Raw genomic sequence first — 19,132 nt, forward strand, 5'->3', positions numbered from 1 at the left:
TTATTATGAAGGGAGCAGCTTTTAAAAGGGGCCTAGATGTGTGAATAAATTACACGCAATAAATCTCTCTTGTGGGTTGGGGACATTGTCTTGATTTATTGTATTCCTTATTATTTTTCAATTTCTTTTTTTTCTTTCTCTAAATTGCTGGTAAGTGCCCATAAGTAAGCATTTCACTGTTAGTCTACAACTGTTGTTTACAAAAGCATGTGACAAATTTGATTTGATAAAAAAATGCTAAGCTAGTTAGCGTTAGCTGTTACAATGTGCCCAAATGGCAGGAGCCGACATGCGTGGCAGGCAGTGGTGTGCTGCAATTCAGAGGATGAATCGATAAATAAGTCTGCCAAGCTCTCAACGTGCCACAACGATTGACTGAGGGCACATTGTTAACAGAACATTGGTTTGGTCTTATTGCAAAAGAGAATGTGTTTTCAGTGGTTAAATGAAAGTACAATTTATAAAAAATAGACCTACATGAATAAATGTACATGCTGCAAGTTATTGACTAAGTCATTTACCAGTAGTTAGTCAATAAATATATGTGGATAATGCCTAAATGCAATACATAAGCAGAATCCTTCCCATTCATCGTCACTTAATTCGACATAGGTGACTGCATAATATCCAACAACCCAGGTGAAATTTGGCAACACCTGCACTGTATTCCTTTATTTAGCAAGTCTTGATGAGCCCTCGCCTTCTTCAAGACACAGTTGAATATTTTATAGGTACAGCTGAACCTCTGAGAATGTATTAGCTAGACTTGATAAGCCTCTCCCCTTCGGGAAGCACTGAAGAGGTTGCTACCAGGGTTTGTCTGCTCCGAGTAGTTCTTAATAGCCTGCCTTTCACTCTGTTTTTGCTTAAGCAGAATAATTTTCGATGCCAAACAGTAATAACATTGGAGTCGGCTAAAGCAGAAAGAATAGAAAGAGACTGGCACACAGGCTAAGCGATTCTACATTCCCGTTCACAGCTACTGCAGGCCTGACATGATGCTATCTGTACACCGGCCCACCTGGCTCCTGCCTCTGACCTCATTGCCAATCATGCTTATCTGCTTATCGCCTTCCCGGTTTTTGTCTGCAACCAGCTAGAAAGAGACCAAACTTTCTCTTCTCTCTCAATGGGCTTTATTGGCTTGGGAAACATATGTTTACATTGCCACAGCAAGTAAAATAGATAAACAAAAGTTAAATAAAAAATGAACAGTAAACGGTACACAAAATAATAATGTCATTATGTCTTTATACAGTGTTGTAATGATGTGCAAATAGTTCAACTATAAAAGGAAAAATAAATAAATATGGGTTGTATTTACAATGGGGTTTGTTCTTCACTGATTGCCCTTGTGGCAACAGGTCACAAATCTTGCTGCTGTGATTGCACACTGATATTTCACCCAGTAGATATGGGAGTTTATAAAAATTGGATTTGGTTTTTAATTCTTTGTGGGTCTTTGTAATCTGAGGGAAATATGTGTCTCTAATGTGGTGATACATCGGGCAGGAGGTTAGGAAGTGCAGCTCAGTTTCCACCTTGTTTTGTGGGCAGTGTGCACATAGTCTGTCTTCTCTTTAGAGCCATGTCTGCCAGCGGCAGCCTTTCTCAGTGGCAAGGCCATGTTCACTAAGTCTGTATATTGTCAAAGCTTTCCTTAATTTTTGGACTGTGTCAGTGGTCAGGTATTCTGCCACTGTATACTCTCTGTTTGGGGCCAAATAGCATTCTAGTTTGCTCCTGTTTTTTTGTTAATTCTTTCCAATGTGTCAAGTTATCTTTTTGTTTTCTCATGATTTGGTTTGGTCTAATTGTGTTGCTATCCTGGGGCTCTGTGGGGTCTGTTTGTGTTTGTGAACACAGCCCCAGGACCAGCTTGCTTAGGAGACTCTTCTCCAGATTAATCTCTCTGTAGGTGATGGCTTTGTTATGGAAGGTTTGGGAATCGCTTACTTTTAGGTGGTTGTAGAATTGAATGGCTCTTTGCTGGATTTTGTGCTCTAGGGCTAGATTTGAATTTGTATTTGTGGTCCTGGCAACTGGACCTTTTTGGAACACCATTATTTACTGTCAGGGCCCAGGTCTGACAGAATCTGTGCAGAAGATCTAGGTGCTGCTGTAGTCCCTCCTTGGTTGGGGACAGAAGCACCAGATCATCAGCCAACATTGGACATTTAACTTCAGATTCTAGTAGGTTGATGCCAGGTGCTTCAGACTGTTCTAGTGCTCTTGCCAATGTGTTGACATAGTTGAAGTCAGAAGTTTACATACACCTTAGCCAAATACATTGAAACTCAGTTTTTCACAATTCCTGACATTTAATCCCAGTAAAAATGTCTTCGGGACCTATGCTAACTCACATGTCTTAGATCAGTTAGGATCCCCACTTTATTTTAGTTGAGAGAATATTTTATTTCTTTCGTCACATTCCCAGTGGGTCAGAAGTTTACATACACTCAATTAGTATTTGTTAGGATTGCCGTTAAATTGTTTGACTTGGGTCAAGCATTTCGGGTAGCCTTCCACAAGCTTCCCACAATAAGTTGGGTGAATTTTGGCCCATTCCTCCTGACAGAGCTGGTGTAACTGAGTCAGGTTTGTAGGCTTCCTTGCTCACACACGCTTTTTCAGTTCTGCCCACAAATTTTCTATAGGATAGGTCAGGGCTTTGTGATGGCCACTCCAATACCTTGACTGTGTTGTCCTTGAGCCATTATGCCACAACTTTGGAAGTATGCTTGGGGTCATTGTCCATTTGGAAGACCCATTTGTGACCAAGCTTGAACTTCCTGACTGATGTCTTGAGATGTTGCTTCAATATATCCACATATTTTCCTCCTGATGCCATCTACAGTGCCTTGCGAAAGTATTCGGCTCCCTTGAACTTTGCGACCTTTGCCACATTTCAGGCTTCAAACATAAAGATATAAAACTGTGTTTTTTTGTGAAGAATCAACAACAAGTGGGACACAATCATGAAGTGGAACGACATTTATTGGATATTTCAAACTTTTTTAACAAATCAAAAACTGAAAAATTGGGCGTGCAAAATTATTCAGCCCCCTTAAGTTAATACTTTGTAGCGCAACCTTTTGCTGCGAATACAGCTGTAAGTCGCTTGGGGTATGTCTCTATCAGTTTTGCACATCGAGAGACTGACATTTTTTCCCATTCCTCCTTGCAAAACAGCTCGAGCTCAGTGAGGTTGGATGGAGAGCATTTGTGAACAGCATTTTTCAGTTCTTTCCACAGATTCTCGATTGGATTCAGGTCTGGACTTTGACTTGGCCATTCTAACACCTGGATATGTTTATTTTTGAACCATTCCATTGTAGATTTTGCTTTATGTTTTGGATCATTGTCTTGTTGGAAGACAAATCTCCGTCCCAGTCTCAGGTCTTTTGCAGACTCCATCAGGTTTTCTTCCAGAATGGTCCTGTATTTGGCTCCATCCATCTTCCCATCAATTCTAACCATCTTCCCTGTCCCTGCTGAAGAAAAGCAGGCCCAAACCATGATGCTGCCACCACCATGTTTGACAGTGGGGATGGTGTGTTCAGTGTGATGAGCTGTGTTGCTTTTACGCCAAACATAACGTTTTGCATTGTTGCCAAAAAGTTCAATTTTGGTTTCATCTGACCAGAGCACCTTCTTCCACATGTTTGGTGTGTCTCCCAGGTGGCTTGTGGCAAACTTTAAACAACACTTTTTATGGATATCTTTAAGAAATGGCTTTCTTCTTGCCACTCTTCCATAAAGGCCAGATTTGTGCAATATAAGACTGATTGTTGTCCTATGGACAGAGTCTCCCACCTCAGCTGTAGATCTCTGCAGTTCATCCAGAGTGATCATGGGCCTCTTGCCTGCATCTCTGATCAGTCTTCTCCTTGTATGAGCTGAAAGTTTAGAGGGACGGCCAGGTCTTGGTAGATTTGCAGTGGTCTGATACTCCTTCCATTTCAATATTATCGCTTGCACAGTGCTCCTTGGGATGTTTGAAGCTTGGGAAATCTTTTTGTATCCAAATCCGGCTTTAAACTTCTTCACAACAGTATCTCGGACCTGCCTGGTGTGTTCCTTGTTCTTCATGATGCTCTCTGCGCTTTTAACGGACCTCTGAGACTATCACAGTGCAGGTGCATTTATACTGAGACTTGATTACACACAGGTGGATTGTATTTATCATCATTAGTCATTTAGGTCAACATTGGATCATTCAGAGATCCTCACTGAACTTCTGGAGAGAGTTTGCTGCACTGAAAGTAAAGGGGCTGAATAATTTTGCACGCCCAATTTTTCAGTTTTTGATTTGTTAAAAAGGTTTGAAATATCCAATAAATGTTGTTCCACTTCATGATTGTGTCCCACTTGTTGTTGATTCTTCACAAAAAAATACAGTTTTATCTTTATGTTTGAAGCCTGAACTTTTTTATAGCGGTTTTGGAGCAGTGGCTTCTTCCTTGCTGAGCAGCCTTTCAGGTTATGTCGATATAGGACTCGTTTTACTGAGGATATAGATACTTTTGTAACTGTTTCCTCCAGCATCTTCACATGGTCCTTTGCTGTTGTTGTGGGATTGATTTGCACTTTTTGCACCAAAGTACGTTCATCTCTAGGAGACAGAACGCATCTCCTTCCTGAGCGGTATGACGTCTGCGTGGTCCCATGGTGTTTATACTTGCGTACTATTGTTTGTACAGATGAACGTGGTACCTTCAGGCATTTGGAAATTGCTCCCAAGGATGAACCGGACCTGTGGAGGTCTACACTTTTTTTCCCTGAGGACTTGGCTGATTTCTTTTGATTTTCTCATGATGTCAAGCAAAGAGGCACTGAGTTTGAAGGTAGGCCTTGAAATACATCCACAGGTACACCTCCAATTGACTAAAATGATGTCAATTAGCCTAACAGAAGCTTCTAAAGCCATGACACAATTTTCTGGAATATTCCAAGCTGTTTAAAGGCACAGTCAACTTAGTGTATGTAAATGTCTGACCTACTGGAGTTGTGATGCAGTGAATTATAAGTGAAATCATCTGTAAAAAATTGTTGAAAAATGACTTGTCATGCACAAAGTATGCCAAAACTAGAGTTTGTTAACAAGAAATTTGTGGAGTGGTTGAAAAACGGGTTTTAATGACTCCAACCTAAGTGTATGTATACTTCGATTTCAACTGTATATATGTTGAAGAGGGTGGGGCTTAAGTTACATCTCTGTCTCAGCCCACGGCCCTGTGGAAATAAATGTTTTTTGCCCATTTTAACCGCACACTATGTGTACATGGATTTTATAATGTTGTATGTTTTCCCCCCAACACCACTTTTCAAGAATTTGTATAGCAGACCCTTGTGCCAAATTGAGTCAAAAGCTTTTTTGAAATCATCAAAGCATGAGATGACTTTGCCTTTGTTTGTCACTCGTGAGGCATCATGTTTTTGCTGTTAGTTCTACTGCCAAAAAGATTGGAGAAGTGGTTAACTCTCACATTTCTGATTTGGATAGATAACTCTTGGTGTTTGTTTAGTGTGTTCCAATTTTCCCGGAAATTGTTAGATTCTATGGATTCACAATTACGTTGAGCTAATACACTTTTTTTCTGTAGTGTATTTCTTTATTGTTTTAGTGATTCACCCTTTATTTTATTTTTTTATTTAACTAGGCAAGTTACAGTGGGTTAACTGCCTTTTTCAGGGGCAGAACGACTGATTTTTACCTTATCAGTTCGGGGATTCTATCTAGCAACCTTTCGGTTACTGGCCCAGCACTCTAACCACTAGCCTACCTGAAGGTGTTGATGCAGGTTTTCTAGGTCTTTATGATTTTGTTTGGATAGATTTAAGAAAAAAAAAAATAATAATAATAATTATTAGGTTTTTGCATTCTCCATCAAACCAATTGTCATTGTTTTTCATCTTCTTGTCCGCTTGACATTTTTAGATTTGATAGGGGAGCCGAAAGGTCAAATATACTGTTTAGGCTTTCTACTGCAAGGTTAACACCTTCACTATTACAGTGAAATGTTTTGCCCAGGAAGTTGTCTTAAAGGGATTTAATGTTTTGTTGCCTAATTGTTTTTTTTGGTAGGTTTCTACACTACTATCCTTCCATCTATAGCATGTCTTAATATTGTGCAGTTCTTTTGGCTTTGATGACTCATGATTAAGTATTGCTCTGTTCAGGTAGACAGATTTTGCTGTGATCTGATAGGGGTGTCAGTGGTCTGATTGTGAACTCGCTGAGAGACTCTGGGTTGAGGTCAGTGATAAAGTTGTCTACAGTACTACTGCCAAGGGTTAAGCTGTAGGTGTACCTACCATAGGAGTCCCCTTGAAGCCTACCATTGACTATGTGCAGACCCAGTGTGCGACAGAGCTGCGACCCATTTTTGGTGGTTGTTTTGTCATAGTTGTGTCCTGGGGGGCATATTTGGGAGGGAATACTGTCACCTCCAGGTATGTGTTTGTCCCCATATGTGCTGAGAGTGTCAGGTTCCTGTCCAGTTCTGGCATTTAGGTTGCCACAGACTAATACGTCCCAGGGCCTGGAAATGGTTGATCTCCCCTTCTAGGATGGAGAAGCTGTCATTGTTAAAGTGGGGGGATACAGGTAGCACACATGAGGACATTTTTCTCTGTTGAGATAATTTCCTTCTTAATTCTATACAGATTTAAAATGTTCCTTTTTTGACTAATGTAATAGTGAGTTGGGTCTCTTCCCTGTTTCACACCTGGTAGTTTGGTGGATGGGACTACCAGCTCTCTGTAACCTAGAGAGCAACCAGTGGTCTCTATACCATGTTTCTTGTAGGATGACAATGTCTGTATTTCCAATTTCTTTTAAGTATGGGTTCCTGCTCTTTAGGTCTCTCTCTCTCTGTTAGCTTGGTGTTTCTCTTTTCCCTTGTTGACTTTAGCCACACAGGATGACTTGCTGTAATGTTGTCAAGTGCATTTTAATCTCACTTGGTCACAGATTAGACTCTGTCAGGGGTCAGACTTTACCATGTTGGGTCAAACGTAGCTAGTAGGGGCCTGGAGTGGTCTTGCCTTTGGTAGGTTTGAATCCAACCGACTGCCCTTCTAATACACTCTCCTAACTTTTCTCCCACTCTTTCACTGTCTCTATCCAATTAACATGAAAAATACAAAAATATTAAGTAGCTACTTTGACAACAGTCACTACATCCTGGAATTGTTTCTTTGAACAAATTTGTTTTGGTTTGCACTGTCCCTAGGTTTCTCTCGCATGCAGGTCAACTCATATGGAGTTGTTTGTCAGAGGTGAAGTCACAGGTCATGTATTGACGAGTGTGTCTGTTTCCTTTCCAACATGCAGGCGCGGAGTGCCGAGGTCCCCGAGCTGAGCGCCGAGCCCCTCTTGCGCTCCTGCAGCAGCACGGCCAGCATGAAGGTCAAGAACGTCAAGAAGTGAGTGGACCATCTGACCGAGTAGACTTACCCTGCTATGGGCCTTCTGATACCGCCTTAACTCCTCACATCTGCTACACATCTCTCTCTATCGATCATCCTTTTTCTCTCCATTTTGTTCTCTCTCTTTCGGCTCCCACCCTGTTCTCTCTTGCAACCTTTTTCTCTCTTCAGCTATCGCTCTACATCTCTTTCTGTCTCTTCCTCACTCTTGTTATCTGTGTCCCTCACACATGTCCCTTTCTCAGTCTCTCTCTCCCGCTCTCCTTCAATTTTGCCCTTTCTACTGGATTTGATCTATATTTGCCCTCTTTCTCCTCCCCTCTCTTGTACTCTGTTTTCTTCTTCACCACCCTCCCTCTTCCTTTACTCTCTTCATTATCTATCAGACCCCTAGGCCTAAGGCCTTCATCCTAACCACAGTCCGTCTCTGTATTTCAGACTGTCCTTCACCAAAGGCCACTTCCCCATGCTGGCTGAGTGCGCCCACTTCCACTACGAGAATGTGGACTTTGGCACAATCCAGGTAATCAGACACTTAGCAGAGCACTGTGGTGCTGCTATGTTTTCCTAAAATGTTGGACCGTCTGGTGTGCTGTGGTGGTAGATAAGGTTCCAACCTTATGATACACTATATTGATATTGCAATGAAAACGGTGGTGTTGTTTCGAGTGTATATCCCAGTCTTAGTCTTTTCTGATGACATAGTTCATGAAGACAGTGGTCATTTGACTCCACCTCTTTGTTTAATGTGGTGTATGCTAGAGGTCGACCGATTATGATTTTTCAACACCAAGACCGATTTATTGGAGGACCAAAAAAAGCATATACCGATTAATCGGCCAATTTTTATTTATATATATATATATTATATATTTGTAATAATGACAATTACAACAACACTGAATGAACCCTTTTATTGTAACTTAATATAATCTATTTAGTCTCAAATAAATAATGATACATGCTCAATTTGTTGTAAATAATGCAAAAACACAGTGTTGGAGACGAAAGTAAAAGTGCAATATGTGACATGTAAAAAAAGCTAACATTTAAGTTCCTTGCTCAGAACATATGAAAGCTGGTGGTTCAATATTCCCAGTTCTTCAATATTCCCAGTTTTGAAGTTTGAGGTTGTAGTTATTATATGAATTATGTTGCGTCGGCTATTTCTCGCTATACCATTTGTATTTCATATACCTTAGACTATTGGATGTTCTAATAGGCACATTAGTATTGCCAGCCTAATCTCAGGAATTGATAGGCTTGAAGTCATAAACAGCGCTGTGCTTCAAGCATTGCTAAGAGCTGCTGGCAAACACAGTAAAGTTTGAATGAATGCTTATGAGCCTGCTGCTGCCCACCACCGCTCAGTCAGACTGCTCTATCAAATATCAAATCATAGACTTAATTATAATATAATAATAATGTAATTTCAAACACAAAACATTTATTTCAGTGAAATATGGAACCGTTCCGTATTTTATCTAACGGGTGGCATCCATAAGTCTAAATATTGCTGTTACATTGCACAACCTTCAATGTTATGTCATAATTATGTAAAATTCGGGCAAATTAGTTTCAACGAGCCAGTCGGCCCAAACTGTTGCATATACCCTGACTCTGCCTGCAATGAACGCAAGAGAAGTGACACAATTTCCCTAGTTAATATTGCCTGCTAACATGCATTTATTTGAACTAAATATGCAGGTTTAAAAAAATATACTTCTGTGTATTAATTTTAAGAAAGGCATTGATGTTTATGGTTAGGTACATTCGTGCAACGATTGTGCTTTTGTTAAATCATCACCCGTTTGGCGAAGTAGGCTGTGGTATGATGATAAATTAACAGGCACCGCATTGATTATATGCAATGTGGGACAAGCTAGTTAACCTAGTAATATCATCAACTATGTGTAGTTAACTAGTGATTATGTGAAGCTTGATAGTTTTTTTATAAGATAAGTTTAATGCTAGCTAGATAGCAACTTACCTTGGCTCCTTGCTGCACTCGTGTAACAGGTGGTCAGCCTGCCATGCAGTTTCCTCGTGGAATGCAATGTAATCGGCCATAATAGGCGTCCAAGAATGCCGATTACCGACTGTTATGAAAAATTAGGGCCGATTTCAAGTTATCGGTCGACCTCTAGTGTATGCTGGTGGAATAGGCTATATGTGGTGAGGATGCTATTATTATTTTTAGCTATGTTGTCTCTTCTTGTCAGCACAGCTAGACCCTGTGTTAATAGTTGGCAAGTTAGCCTGTTTTTTTCTGGTGGGCTTTACTAAGCATTTCTCCTTAGAAAATCTGATATTGGTTTCTGTTGACTCTGTGCAAAAATATTCAGCATCCATTCTAAACTGAGAATAGGAGGGAAGCAACACGAGCAGCGAGTAATACAAATCTTCTAACCTAATCCAATGCCTTTATATCAAAATGTTTTCGCAAATTAAACACCAAATCTGCATGGTTAGCATGAGAGGTATTTCCACCAGTCACGTCTGCACTATTACCCAATCTATATTACATCATAAATCCGCTATACATAATGCCTAATTCCCACCTCTGCTGACTCCTACCTCTATTGAGTGCATCTCCATATGGTGAAAGGAGAGGTGTATTATCCGCCCAGTGCAGGCGGAGGCGAAACACACACAGAAGGTGCTGCAATAACACCGGGGAGCCCAGAGCTCCACTGTTGTGGTGTTGCTTGCTCGATAATGGAACACACACACTAAAATCACGATACACACACAAACAGATCATGATTCACTCACACACACAGGAATCACGATGCATACACCCACAGACGGATAATGATACACAGACAGATCTGCAAGCACTGGAAGAGGACAAGAACCATCTGAATCCTGTTATAGTGTTTCAGAAGTAGCTTGGTAACTTATCCCCTCTGATTGGTATGTGATGATGAATGTTGATGTAATACTTCTCCACGTCCAGTAGAGGTCAGCATTGTCTCACTTGTTAGCACAGGAGAGATACTCCAGGAATATACTGTAGCATCGTGGTGGGCAGAATCCTGCATTGACTCTCCACTCTCCCTCTCCACCAGGAGCTCCACCAACCAGCACAATCTCACAGTGGTAATACAAAAATAATTTTTTTGTAGAGAGAGAGAGAGAGGTTGAGAGAGAGAGGTTGAGAGAGAGAGAGGTTGAGAGAGAGAGGTTGAGAGAGAGAGAGGTTGAGAGAGAGAGGTTGAGAGAGCGAGAGAGGTTGAGAGAGCGAGAGAGGTTGAGAGAGCGAGAGAGGTTGAGAGAGCGAGAGAGGTTGAGAGAGCGAGAGAGGTTGAGAGAGCGAGAGATGTTGAGAGAGCGAGAGAGGTTGAGAGAGCGAGAGAGGTTGAGAGAGCGAGAGAGGTTGAGAGAGCGAGAGAGGTTGAGAGAGAGCGAGAGAGGTTGAGAGAGAGCGAGAGAGGTTGAGAGAGGGAGAGGTTGAGAGAGCGAGAGAGGTTGAGAGAGCGAGAGAGGTTGAGAGAGCGAGAGAGGTTGAGAGAGCGAGAGAGGTTGAGAGAGCGAGAGAGGTTGAGAGTGAGAGAGCGAGAGAGGTTGAGAGAGCAAGAGAGGTTGCTAGAGCGAGAGAGGTTGAGAGAGAGGTTGAGAGAGAGGTTGAGAGAGAGGTTGAGAGAGAGGTTGAGAGAGAGGTTGAGAGAGCGAGAGAGGTTGAGAGAGCGAGAGAGGTTGAGAGAGCGAGAGAGGTTGAGAGAGCGAGAGAGGTTGAGAGAGAGCGAGAGAGGTTGAGAGAGCGAGAGAGGTTGAGAGAGCGAGAGAGGTTGAGAGAGGTTGAGAGAGCGAGAGAGGTTGAGAGAGCGAGAGAGGTTGAGAGAGCGAGAGAGGTTGAGAGAGCGAGAGAGGTTGAGAGAGAGAGCGAGAGAGGTTGAGAGAGAGAGCGAGAGAGGTTGAGGTTGAGAGAGCGAGAGAGGTTGAGAGTGAGAGAGCGAGAGAGGTTGAGAGAGCGAGAGAGGTTGAGAGAGCGAGAGAGGTTGAGAGAGCGAGAGGGGTTGAGAGAGCGAGAGGGGTTGAGAGAGCGAGAGGGGTTGAGAGAGCGAGAGGGGTTGAGAGAGCGAGAGGGGTTGAGAGAGCGAGAGGGGTTGAGAGAGCGAGAGGGGTTGAGAGAGCGAGAGAGGTTGAGAGAGGTTGAGAGAGGTTGACAGAGAGAGAGAGAGGTTGAGAGAGAGAGAGAGGTTGAGAGAGAGAGAGAGGTTGAGAGAGGTTGAGAGAGAGAGAGAGGTTGAGAGAGGTTGAGAGAGGTTGAGAGAGGTTGAGAGAGAGAGAGAGAGGTTGAGAGAGAGAGAGAGAGGTTGAGAGGTTGAGAGAGAGAGAGAGAGAGAGAGAGAGGTTGAGAGAGAGGTTGAGAGAGAGGTTGAGAGAGAGGTTGAGAGAGAGGTTGAGAGAGAGATTGAGAGAGAGATTGAGAGAGAGGTTGAGAGGTTGAGAGGTTGAGAGAGAGAGAGAGAGAGGTTGAGAGAGAGAGGTTGAGAGAGCGAGAGAGGTTGAGAGAGCGAGAGAGGTTGAGAGAGCGAGAGAGGTTGAGAGAGCGAGAGAGGTTGAGAGTGAGAGAGCGAGAGAGGTTGAGAGAGCAAGAGAGGTTGCTAGAGCGAGAGAGGTTGAGAGAGAGAGAGAGAGAGAGGTTGAGAGAGAGGTTGAGAGAGAGGTTGAGAGAGAGGTTGAGAGAGAGGTTGAGAGAGAGGTTGAGAGAGAGGTTGAGAGAGAGGTTGAGAGAGAGAGAGAGAGAGAGGTTGAGAGAGGTTGAGAGAGAGAGGTTGAGAGAGAGAGAGGTTGAGAGAGGGAGAGGTTGAGAGAGGGAGAGGTTGAGAGAGCGAGAGAGGTTGAGAGAGCGAGAGAGGTTGAGAGAGCGAGAGAGGTTGAGAGAGCGAGAGAGGTTGAGAGTGAGAGAGCGAGAGAGGTATGAGAGGAAGAGAGGTTGCTAGAGCGAGAGAGGTTGAGAGAGGTTGAGAGAGAGGTTGAGAGAGAGGTTGAGAGAGAGGTTGAGAGAGAGGTTGAGAGAGAGGTTGAGAGAGAGAGAGAGAGAGAGAGGTTGAGAGAGAGGTTGAGAGAGAGGTTGGGAGAGAGAGGTTGGGAGAGAGGTTGAGAGAGAGGTTGAGAGAGAGGTTGAGAGAGGTTGAGAGAGAGGTTGAGAGAGAGAGAGAGAGAGAGAGGTTGAGAGAGAGAGAGAGAGGTTGGGAGAGAGAGGTTGAGAGAGAGAGAGAGGTTGAGAGAGAGAGGTTGAGAGAGAGAGGTTGAGAGAGAGAGGGAGAGGTTGAGAGAGCGAGAGAGGTTGAGAGAGCGAGAGAGGTTGAGAGAGCGAGAGGTTGAGAGAGCGAGAGCGAGAGAGGTTGAGAGTGAGAGCGAGAGAGGTTGAGAGTGAGAGCGAGAGAGGTTGAGAAAGCGAGAGAGGTTGAGAGAGCGAGAGAGGTTGAGAGAGCGAGAGGGGTTGAGAGAGCGAGAGGGGTTGAGAGAGCTGTAGGGGTTGAGAGAGCGAGAGGGGTTGACAGAGAGAGAGAGGTTGAGAGAGCGAGAGAGGTTGACAGAGAGAGGTTGACAGAGAGAGATAGAGGTTGAGAGAGAGAGGTTGAGAGAGAGAGAGGTTGAGAGAGAGAGAGAGAGAGGTTGAGAGAGAGAGAGAGAGAGGTTGAGAGAGAGAGAGAGGTTGAGAGAGAGAGAGAGAGAGGTTGAGAGAGAGAGAGAGAGAGGTTGAGAGAGAGAGAGAGAGAGGTTGAGAGAGAGAGAGAGGTTGAGAGAGAGAGGTTGAGAGAGAGAGGTTGAGAGAGAGAGAGGTTGAGAGAGAGAGAGGTTGAGAGAGAGAGAGGTTGAGAGAGAGGTTGAGAGAGGTTGACAGAGAGAGAGAGAGAGGTTGAGAGAGAGAGAGAGAGAGAGAGGTTGAGAGAGAGAGAGGTTGAGAGAGAGAGAGGTTGAGAGAGAGAGAGGTTGAGAGAGAGAGAGAGAGAGAGGTTGAGAGAGAGAGAGAGAGAGAGAGTTGAGAGAGAGAGAGTTTGAGAGAGGTTGACAGAGAGAGAGAGAGGTTGAGAGAGGTTGACAGAGAGAGAGAGAGGTTGAGAGAGAGAGAGAGGTTGAGAGAGAGAGAGGTTGAGAGAGAGAGAGGTTGAGAGAGGTTGAGAGAGAGAGAGGTTGAGAGAGAGAGAGTTTGAGAGAGAGTTTGAGAGAGAGGTTGAGAGAGAGAGAGGTTGAGAGAGGTTGACAGAGAGAGAGAGAGAGAGGTTGAGAGAGGTTGACAGAGAGAGAGAGAGAGAGGTTGAGAGAGAGAGGTTGAGATAGAGGTTGAGAGAGAGAGGTTGAGAGAGAGGTTGAGAGAGAGAGGTTGAGAGAGAGAGGTTGAGAGAGAGAGAGGTTGAGAGAGAGAGAGGTTGAGAGAGAGAGAGGTTGAGAGAGAGAGAGGTTGAGAGAGAGAGAGGTTGAGAGAGAGAGAGGTTGAGAGAGAGAGGGGTTGAGAGAGAGAGGGGTTGAGAGAGAGAGGGGTTGAGAGAGAGAGGGGTTGAGAGAGAGAGGGGTTGAGAGAGAGAGGGGTTGAGAGAGAGAGGGGTTGAGAGAGAGTGAGGTTGAGAGAGAGGGGTTGAGAGAGAGAGGGGGAGAGGTTGAGAGAGAGGTCGCTAGAGAGAGAGGAGAGAGAGAGTTCCGGAGATTCAAATTGAGCAGTAGCTGCTGAAAAAAATGAGCTCCTACAAATATTGAAATTTACATGGTTTTTAGAGTGAAGTACATCGAAAGAAAACTGCAAGACTGAATAGGAGATAAAACAAGCAACACGCAAAGAAGATAGGCTTTGAAAAAGTAACTATTTTTCATAAAATTGTAGTTATTTTAGCTAGCTGAATTGTTTACCAGTTGCTAAGCAGTTGCTAGGGACTCTCCTGGAAGAAGCTAGCTAGCTAACAAAGAATAACAAAGAATATCTAGGTAACAGAAGAAAAGAAAGACAAAATAAGGACAGAAGAAAAAGGACATCAAAGTGAAACAGTCCTCTAAAGACACAAGAGACAATAATACAAGAAGCGTTGCTATGAAAATTGTTTACCCACCAGACATCCAAACAGAGAAAGCTAAGAAAAGTTTCAAAGGTTTGTTGATGGGACAGAACCATGAATGCCCGTTTGCAGATCTTACCAGTTGCAAAACAAGAGCAAATGTCATTTTTAATACCTAAAGAGGGCACATATGGAAAAGGCTTATTTGCAGAGACCATCTGAGCACATCATGAAAGGAGCTAGAACAAAGAGATAGGTACATTGACCAGCAGCGAGTCATCATGTCTTCTGCATCTAGAGAACATGTCCACCAGCTTGGTACAACACAAGCAGAACCTGAGACCAGCATGGCCTCCACCACACAGCCTGATGACACTGCACCAGCCTACCAGTCTGCTCTAGCCCAGATCAGCCAACCAGCGTCCCAGTCTGCTCTAGCCCATGTCAACCTACCTGCTTCCCAGTCTGCTCCAGCACAGTCTGCTCCAGTCCAGGTCAGAATACCAGCCTCTCAGTCTGCTCCTGCCCAGGTCAGAATACCAGCCTCCCAGTCTGTTCCAGTCCAGGTCAGAATACCAGCCTCTCAGTCTGCTCCACCCAGACAATCACCCACAACTGCAATCCTTATTGATTCAAATGGGAAGTTCTTAGTCCAGGAAAGATTATCACTAGACACCAGGTGTATACGTTCTGGTGTCCTACAACTGACAGTGCAATACAGCTACTCAGTCAGACCAGGATTGACACCCCCGACAACATCATCCACACTGGCACTAACAACCTTCATGACAAAGTTGAAAATGTACCTGGGGCAGTGAGAAGAGTGGCAGAACGGGCGCAGGCTATGTTCCCAACAACCAGTATAGTTGTGTCCACCCTCCTACCAAGAAAATACTTCCCAGGAAAGTTGATCGACAAAATAAATCAACAGATCACTGTGGACTGTGCTTCACTGCTCAACGTCAGAACTGCTCACCACCCCACTCTGACATGTCAACACTTATACGATAATGTACATCTTGATCAGGACAGTATCAGAACCTTTGCCAAGGACCTAAAAGATGCAACACTTGGCAGGGATCCACACACCCATCACCCCAGCAACAGAGGTCTCCCGCCCCACGTTCTGAAACAACAGTACCTCCACCATCCCCAGCAGAAAAGAGCCAGACGTGGCTTCGACGGAGCACAGCTCTACTAGACCGGGCCCAACACAGCACAGATTTACCAGACCAGACCCGCCTCAGGACAGCACGACTAGACCCGTCCGTCCCATCACAACACAGCTCTACTAGACCAGGCCCATCACAACACAGCTCTACTAGACCAGGCCCATCACAACACAGCTCTACTGGACCTGGCCCATCACAACACAGCTCTGGCCACTACTCCAGGGTCGGACAGAACACTGTCCTTCAGAGAAGTACACCACATGATGCAGTCCACACCATGTATCATTCAGATCATCAGCCTACATATGCTGAGGTAACCTCTGGCAAAAGACACCTAGAACAATCAGAGATTGGAGAGGTGCGCCAACTACTGCAACTAATATGCAGACTACTGAGCTAGACAGACCCTTTAACACACACACACACACACACAGGGTTGCAGATTGCATTGTACTTATTTTTTGTGCAATCTTATTCCATTCTTATTAATTTGTTTACAACTATTCTTAATTTTATTGGCACCGGTATTATAATTGTGTGTGTGTGTGTGTGTGTGTGTACATATACAGAATTATTATTATTTTATTTTTCAATGTACAAACCAGTGAATATCACTTATTATAAATGAGATCATTAACTATCAGCTCTTGGAGTATCCAGGGCCTATACTCTTCACATTTTGGTTATAAAACAACAAATCCAGAATTGATTAAAAACATCAATAAAGGTTAAAAAAAAAATCAAGGGACAGGACATCCTAATCCTGCTGGAAACATGGTGTTGTGGAGACATAGATACTCAGTTTCCCTCAGGCTATAGAGAAAGTTTACTACCATCAATCAAACATAAAAATGTTAAACGGGGCCGAGACTCAGGTGGAATCATCATTTGGCATAAGTAGGACTTAGCACTGAATTAAATTAAAAAAGGTACCAGTCATTTGGCTAAAACTGAACAAAGGTACAATCTATTGTGACACTGATGTATACATATGTGCAGCTTATGCTCCTCCTTCAGATTCATCAGTTTTTTTGACAATCTCCATATAGAAATCATTACATTTCAGGCAGAGGGTAAAGTGCTTCTTTGTGGAGATTTCAATGCAAGAACAGGTTCTGAGCCTGACTACACTGATGCGGGAGGTAACCACCACATATTTGGACACCCCTCCTTATACGGTAGCCCTATTATAAATAATAGAAACAGTCCTGACCAAATACTGAACAAAAATGGGAAGGAGTTAGTGCATCTCTGTCGAGCCTTAGGCCTGTACATGCTTAATGGTAGAATCAGAGGGGACTCTAGGTCAGTTTACGTACTGCTCAGCTCTTGGGACAAGTGTAGTCGATTATGCCATCACTGACATTGACCCCTCCATTAGTGCATTCACTGTCAGACCACAGACACCATTGTCAGATCACAGTCAGATCAACGTGTTTCTGAATAAATTAACCGGCAATGTTAATAAAAAAAACAGCCCAATAAACTCTACAACATAAACCAATCGTACAGATGGGCTCCAAACAGTGCAGAGAGATTCATTGAAACTGTCACGCCCTGGTCTTAGTCTTTTGTGTTTTCTTTATTATTTTGGTCAGGCCAGGGTGTGACATGGGTTATTTATGTGGTGTGTTTTGTCTAGGGGTTTTTTGTAGGTTATGGGATTGTGGTGTAGTATAGTTGTCTAGGAAAGTCTATGGTTGCCTGGAGTGGTTCTCAATCAGAGGCAGGTGTTTATTGTTGTCTCTGATTGGGAACCATATTTTGGCAGCCATATTCTTTGAGTGTTTCGTGGGTGATTGTTCCTGTCTCTGTGTTTGTTTGCTCCAGATAGGACTGTTTTGGTTTTTCACGTTATGTTTAGTGTTTTTGTATTGTTCGGTATTATCTTTATTAAAGATGTATCAAGATAACCATGCTGCAGTTTGGTCCTCCTCTCCTTCACCGGAGGAAAACCTTAACAGAAACGTTGAACTCAAATGAAATTATGAACTCTATATAGTTTGTCAATAACTCACAGTACCAAAACAATAAAGATGGTGTCAATTCGGCTATACAAAACATCAACTGCATATTCCAAAAAACAGCATCGAAAGCAAATTTGAGAAAACCAAAGAAATGTAACATAAGAAACAAAAAAATGTTTCTGACAAATGGTTTGATAATGAATGTAAAACAATTAGAAAACACCTAAGACAAATGTCAAATGAAAAACATTGTCACGCCCTGACCTGAGAGAGCCTTTTTTATGTCTCTATTTTGGTTTGGTCAGGGTGTGATTTGGGTGGGCATTCTATGTTTTGTTTTCTATGTTTCCTTATTCCTATGTTTTGGCCAGGTATGGTTCTCAATCAGGGACAGCTGTCTAGCGTTGTCTCTGATTGGGAATCATACTTAGGTAGCCCTTTTTCCCTCCTTTCAGTGTGGGTAGTTGACTTTTGTTAGTGGCACTATAAGCTTCACGGTTATTTCTTCGTTTGTTGTTTTGTTGGCAACATTTTAAATAAAAGGAAAATGTACGCTTACCACGCTGCACTTTGGTCCACTTTCGACGGCCGTGACAAACAAAGCAGCAAAACAACCCAGAGCTACGATATGAATACTCTGAAACAGTATAAACAAACACTGAAACGCAAGAAATTGAATTATACCAACAAGACACTTGATGAAATTGAAAATGCAATTTACCAAAATCAGTTCTGGGATGTGGAACAATTTAAGCACAACAAAACCACAAGAATTAGCCATACAAGTTACAACTTATTTTGATAATATATACAAAAACATCCCACAAAGACTTACAACAGAACCAATTAGAAATTCAAGAAAAATTGAACATCCTTGAATCAGTCATTAAAGACAAACAAAATCCATTAGATTACCCAATAACCCAACAAGAACTAAATGAAAAGCTCAAATCTATTAAATCAAAGAAGGTTTGTGGTCTAGACAACATCAGAAATGAAATGCTGAAAAACAGCACACCTGAGTTGCAAAATGCTGTGCTTAAATTGTTCAACATGGTTTTATCTTCTGGCTGCTTCCCTGATGTCTGGAACCAGGGGCTCATCTCCCCTATCCACAAAAGTGGAGACAAATCAGACCCCAATAATTACAGGGGAATTTGAGTAAGAATTAACTTGAAAGGTTTTCTGTAGCATTTTGAATTCAAGAATTCCAACCTTTCTTCAAGAAAAAAAATGAAATAAGTAAATGTCAAATACTGACCATATATACATACACCTTATACACACTAATTAATAAACACGCCCACCAAAAAAAAGAGGGCAAAATCTTTGCTTGCTTTATTGACTTTAAGAAAGCATTTGATTCTATTTGGCACGAAGGGCTATTCTACAAAATTCTCCTAAGTGGGCTTGGTGGTAAGGTGTATGACTTAATAAATGTATGTACACAGAAAAAAATAAAAACCAAAGAACATAATTATTTTCACAATGTCGAGGTGTGAGACAAGACTGCAGTTTGAGTCCAAATCTTTTCAACATTTATATCAATGATTCAGCA

The 19,132-nt window shown here is 42.8% G+C and overlaps 1 protein-coding gene across 1 annotated transcript in view; it reads left to right on the top strand.

Moving 5' to 3' along the window:
- The window catches only part of LOC139419193 (rho GTPase-activating protein 32-like), a 105,603-nt gene that overhangs the window by 2,718 nt on the left and 83,753 nt on the right, over window positions 1–19,132 (top strand). The window contains exons 2-3 of the mRNA XM_071169186.1: window positions 7,340–7,431; window positions 7,873–7,957. Of these exons, the coding sequence (XP_071025287.1) occupies window positions 7,340–7,431; window positions 7,873–7,957 (177 nt within the window). The remainder of the gene's footprint in view (window positions 1–7,339; window positions 7,432–7,872; window positions 7,958–19,132) is intronic.

Source organism: Oncorhynchus clarkii, chromosome 10, assembly GCF_045791955.1.
Source record: "Oncorhynchus clarkii lewisi isolate Uvic-CL-2024 chromosome 10, UVic_Ocla_1.0, whole genome shotgun sequence".
In the NCBI taxonomy this organism is placed as follows: domain Eukaryota; kingdom Metazoa; phylum Chordata; class Actinopteri; order Salmoniformes; family Salmonidae; genus Oncorhynchus; species Oncorhynchus clarkii.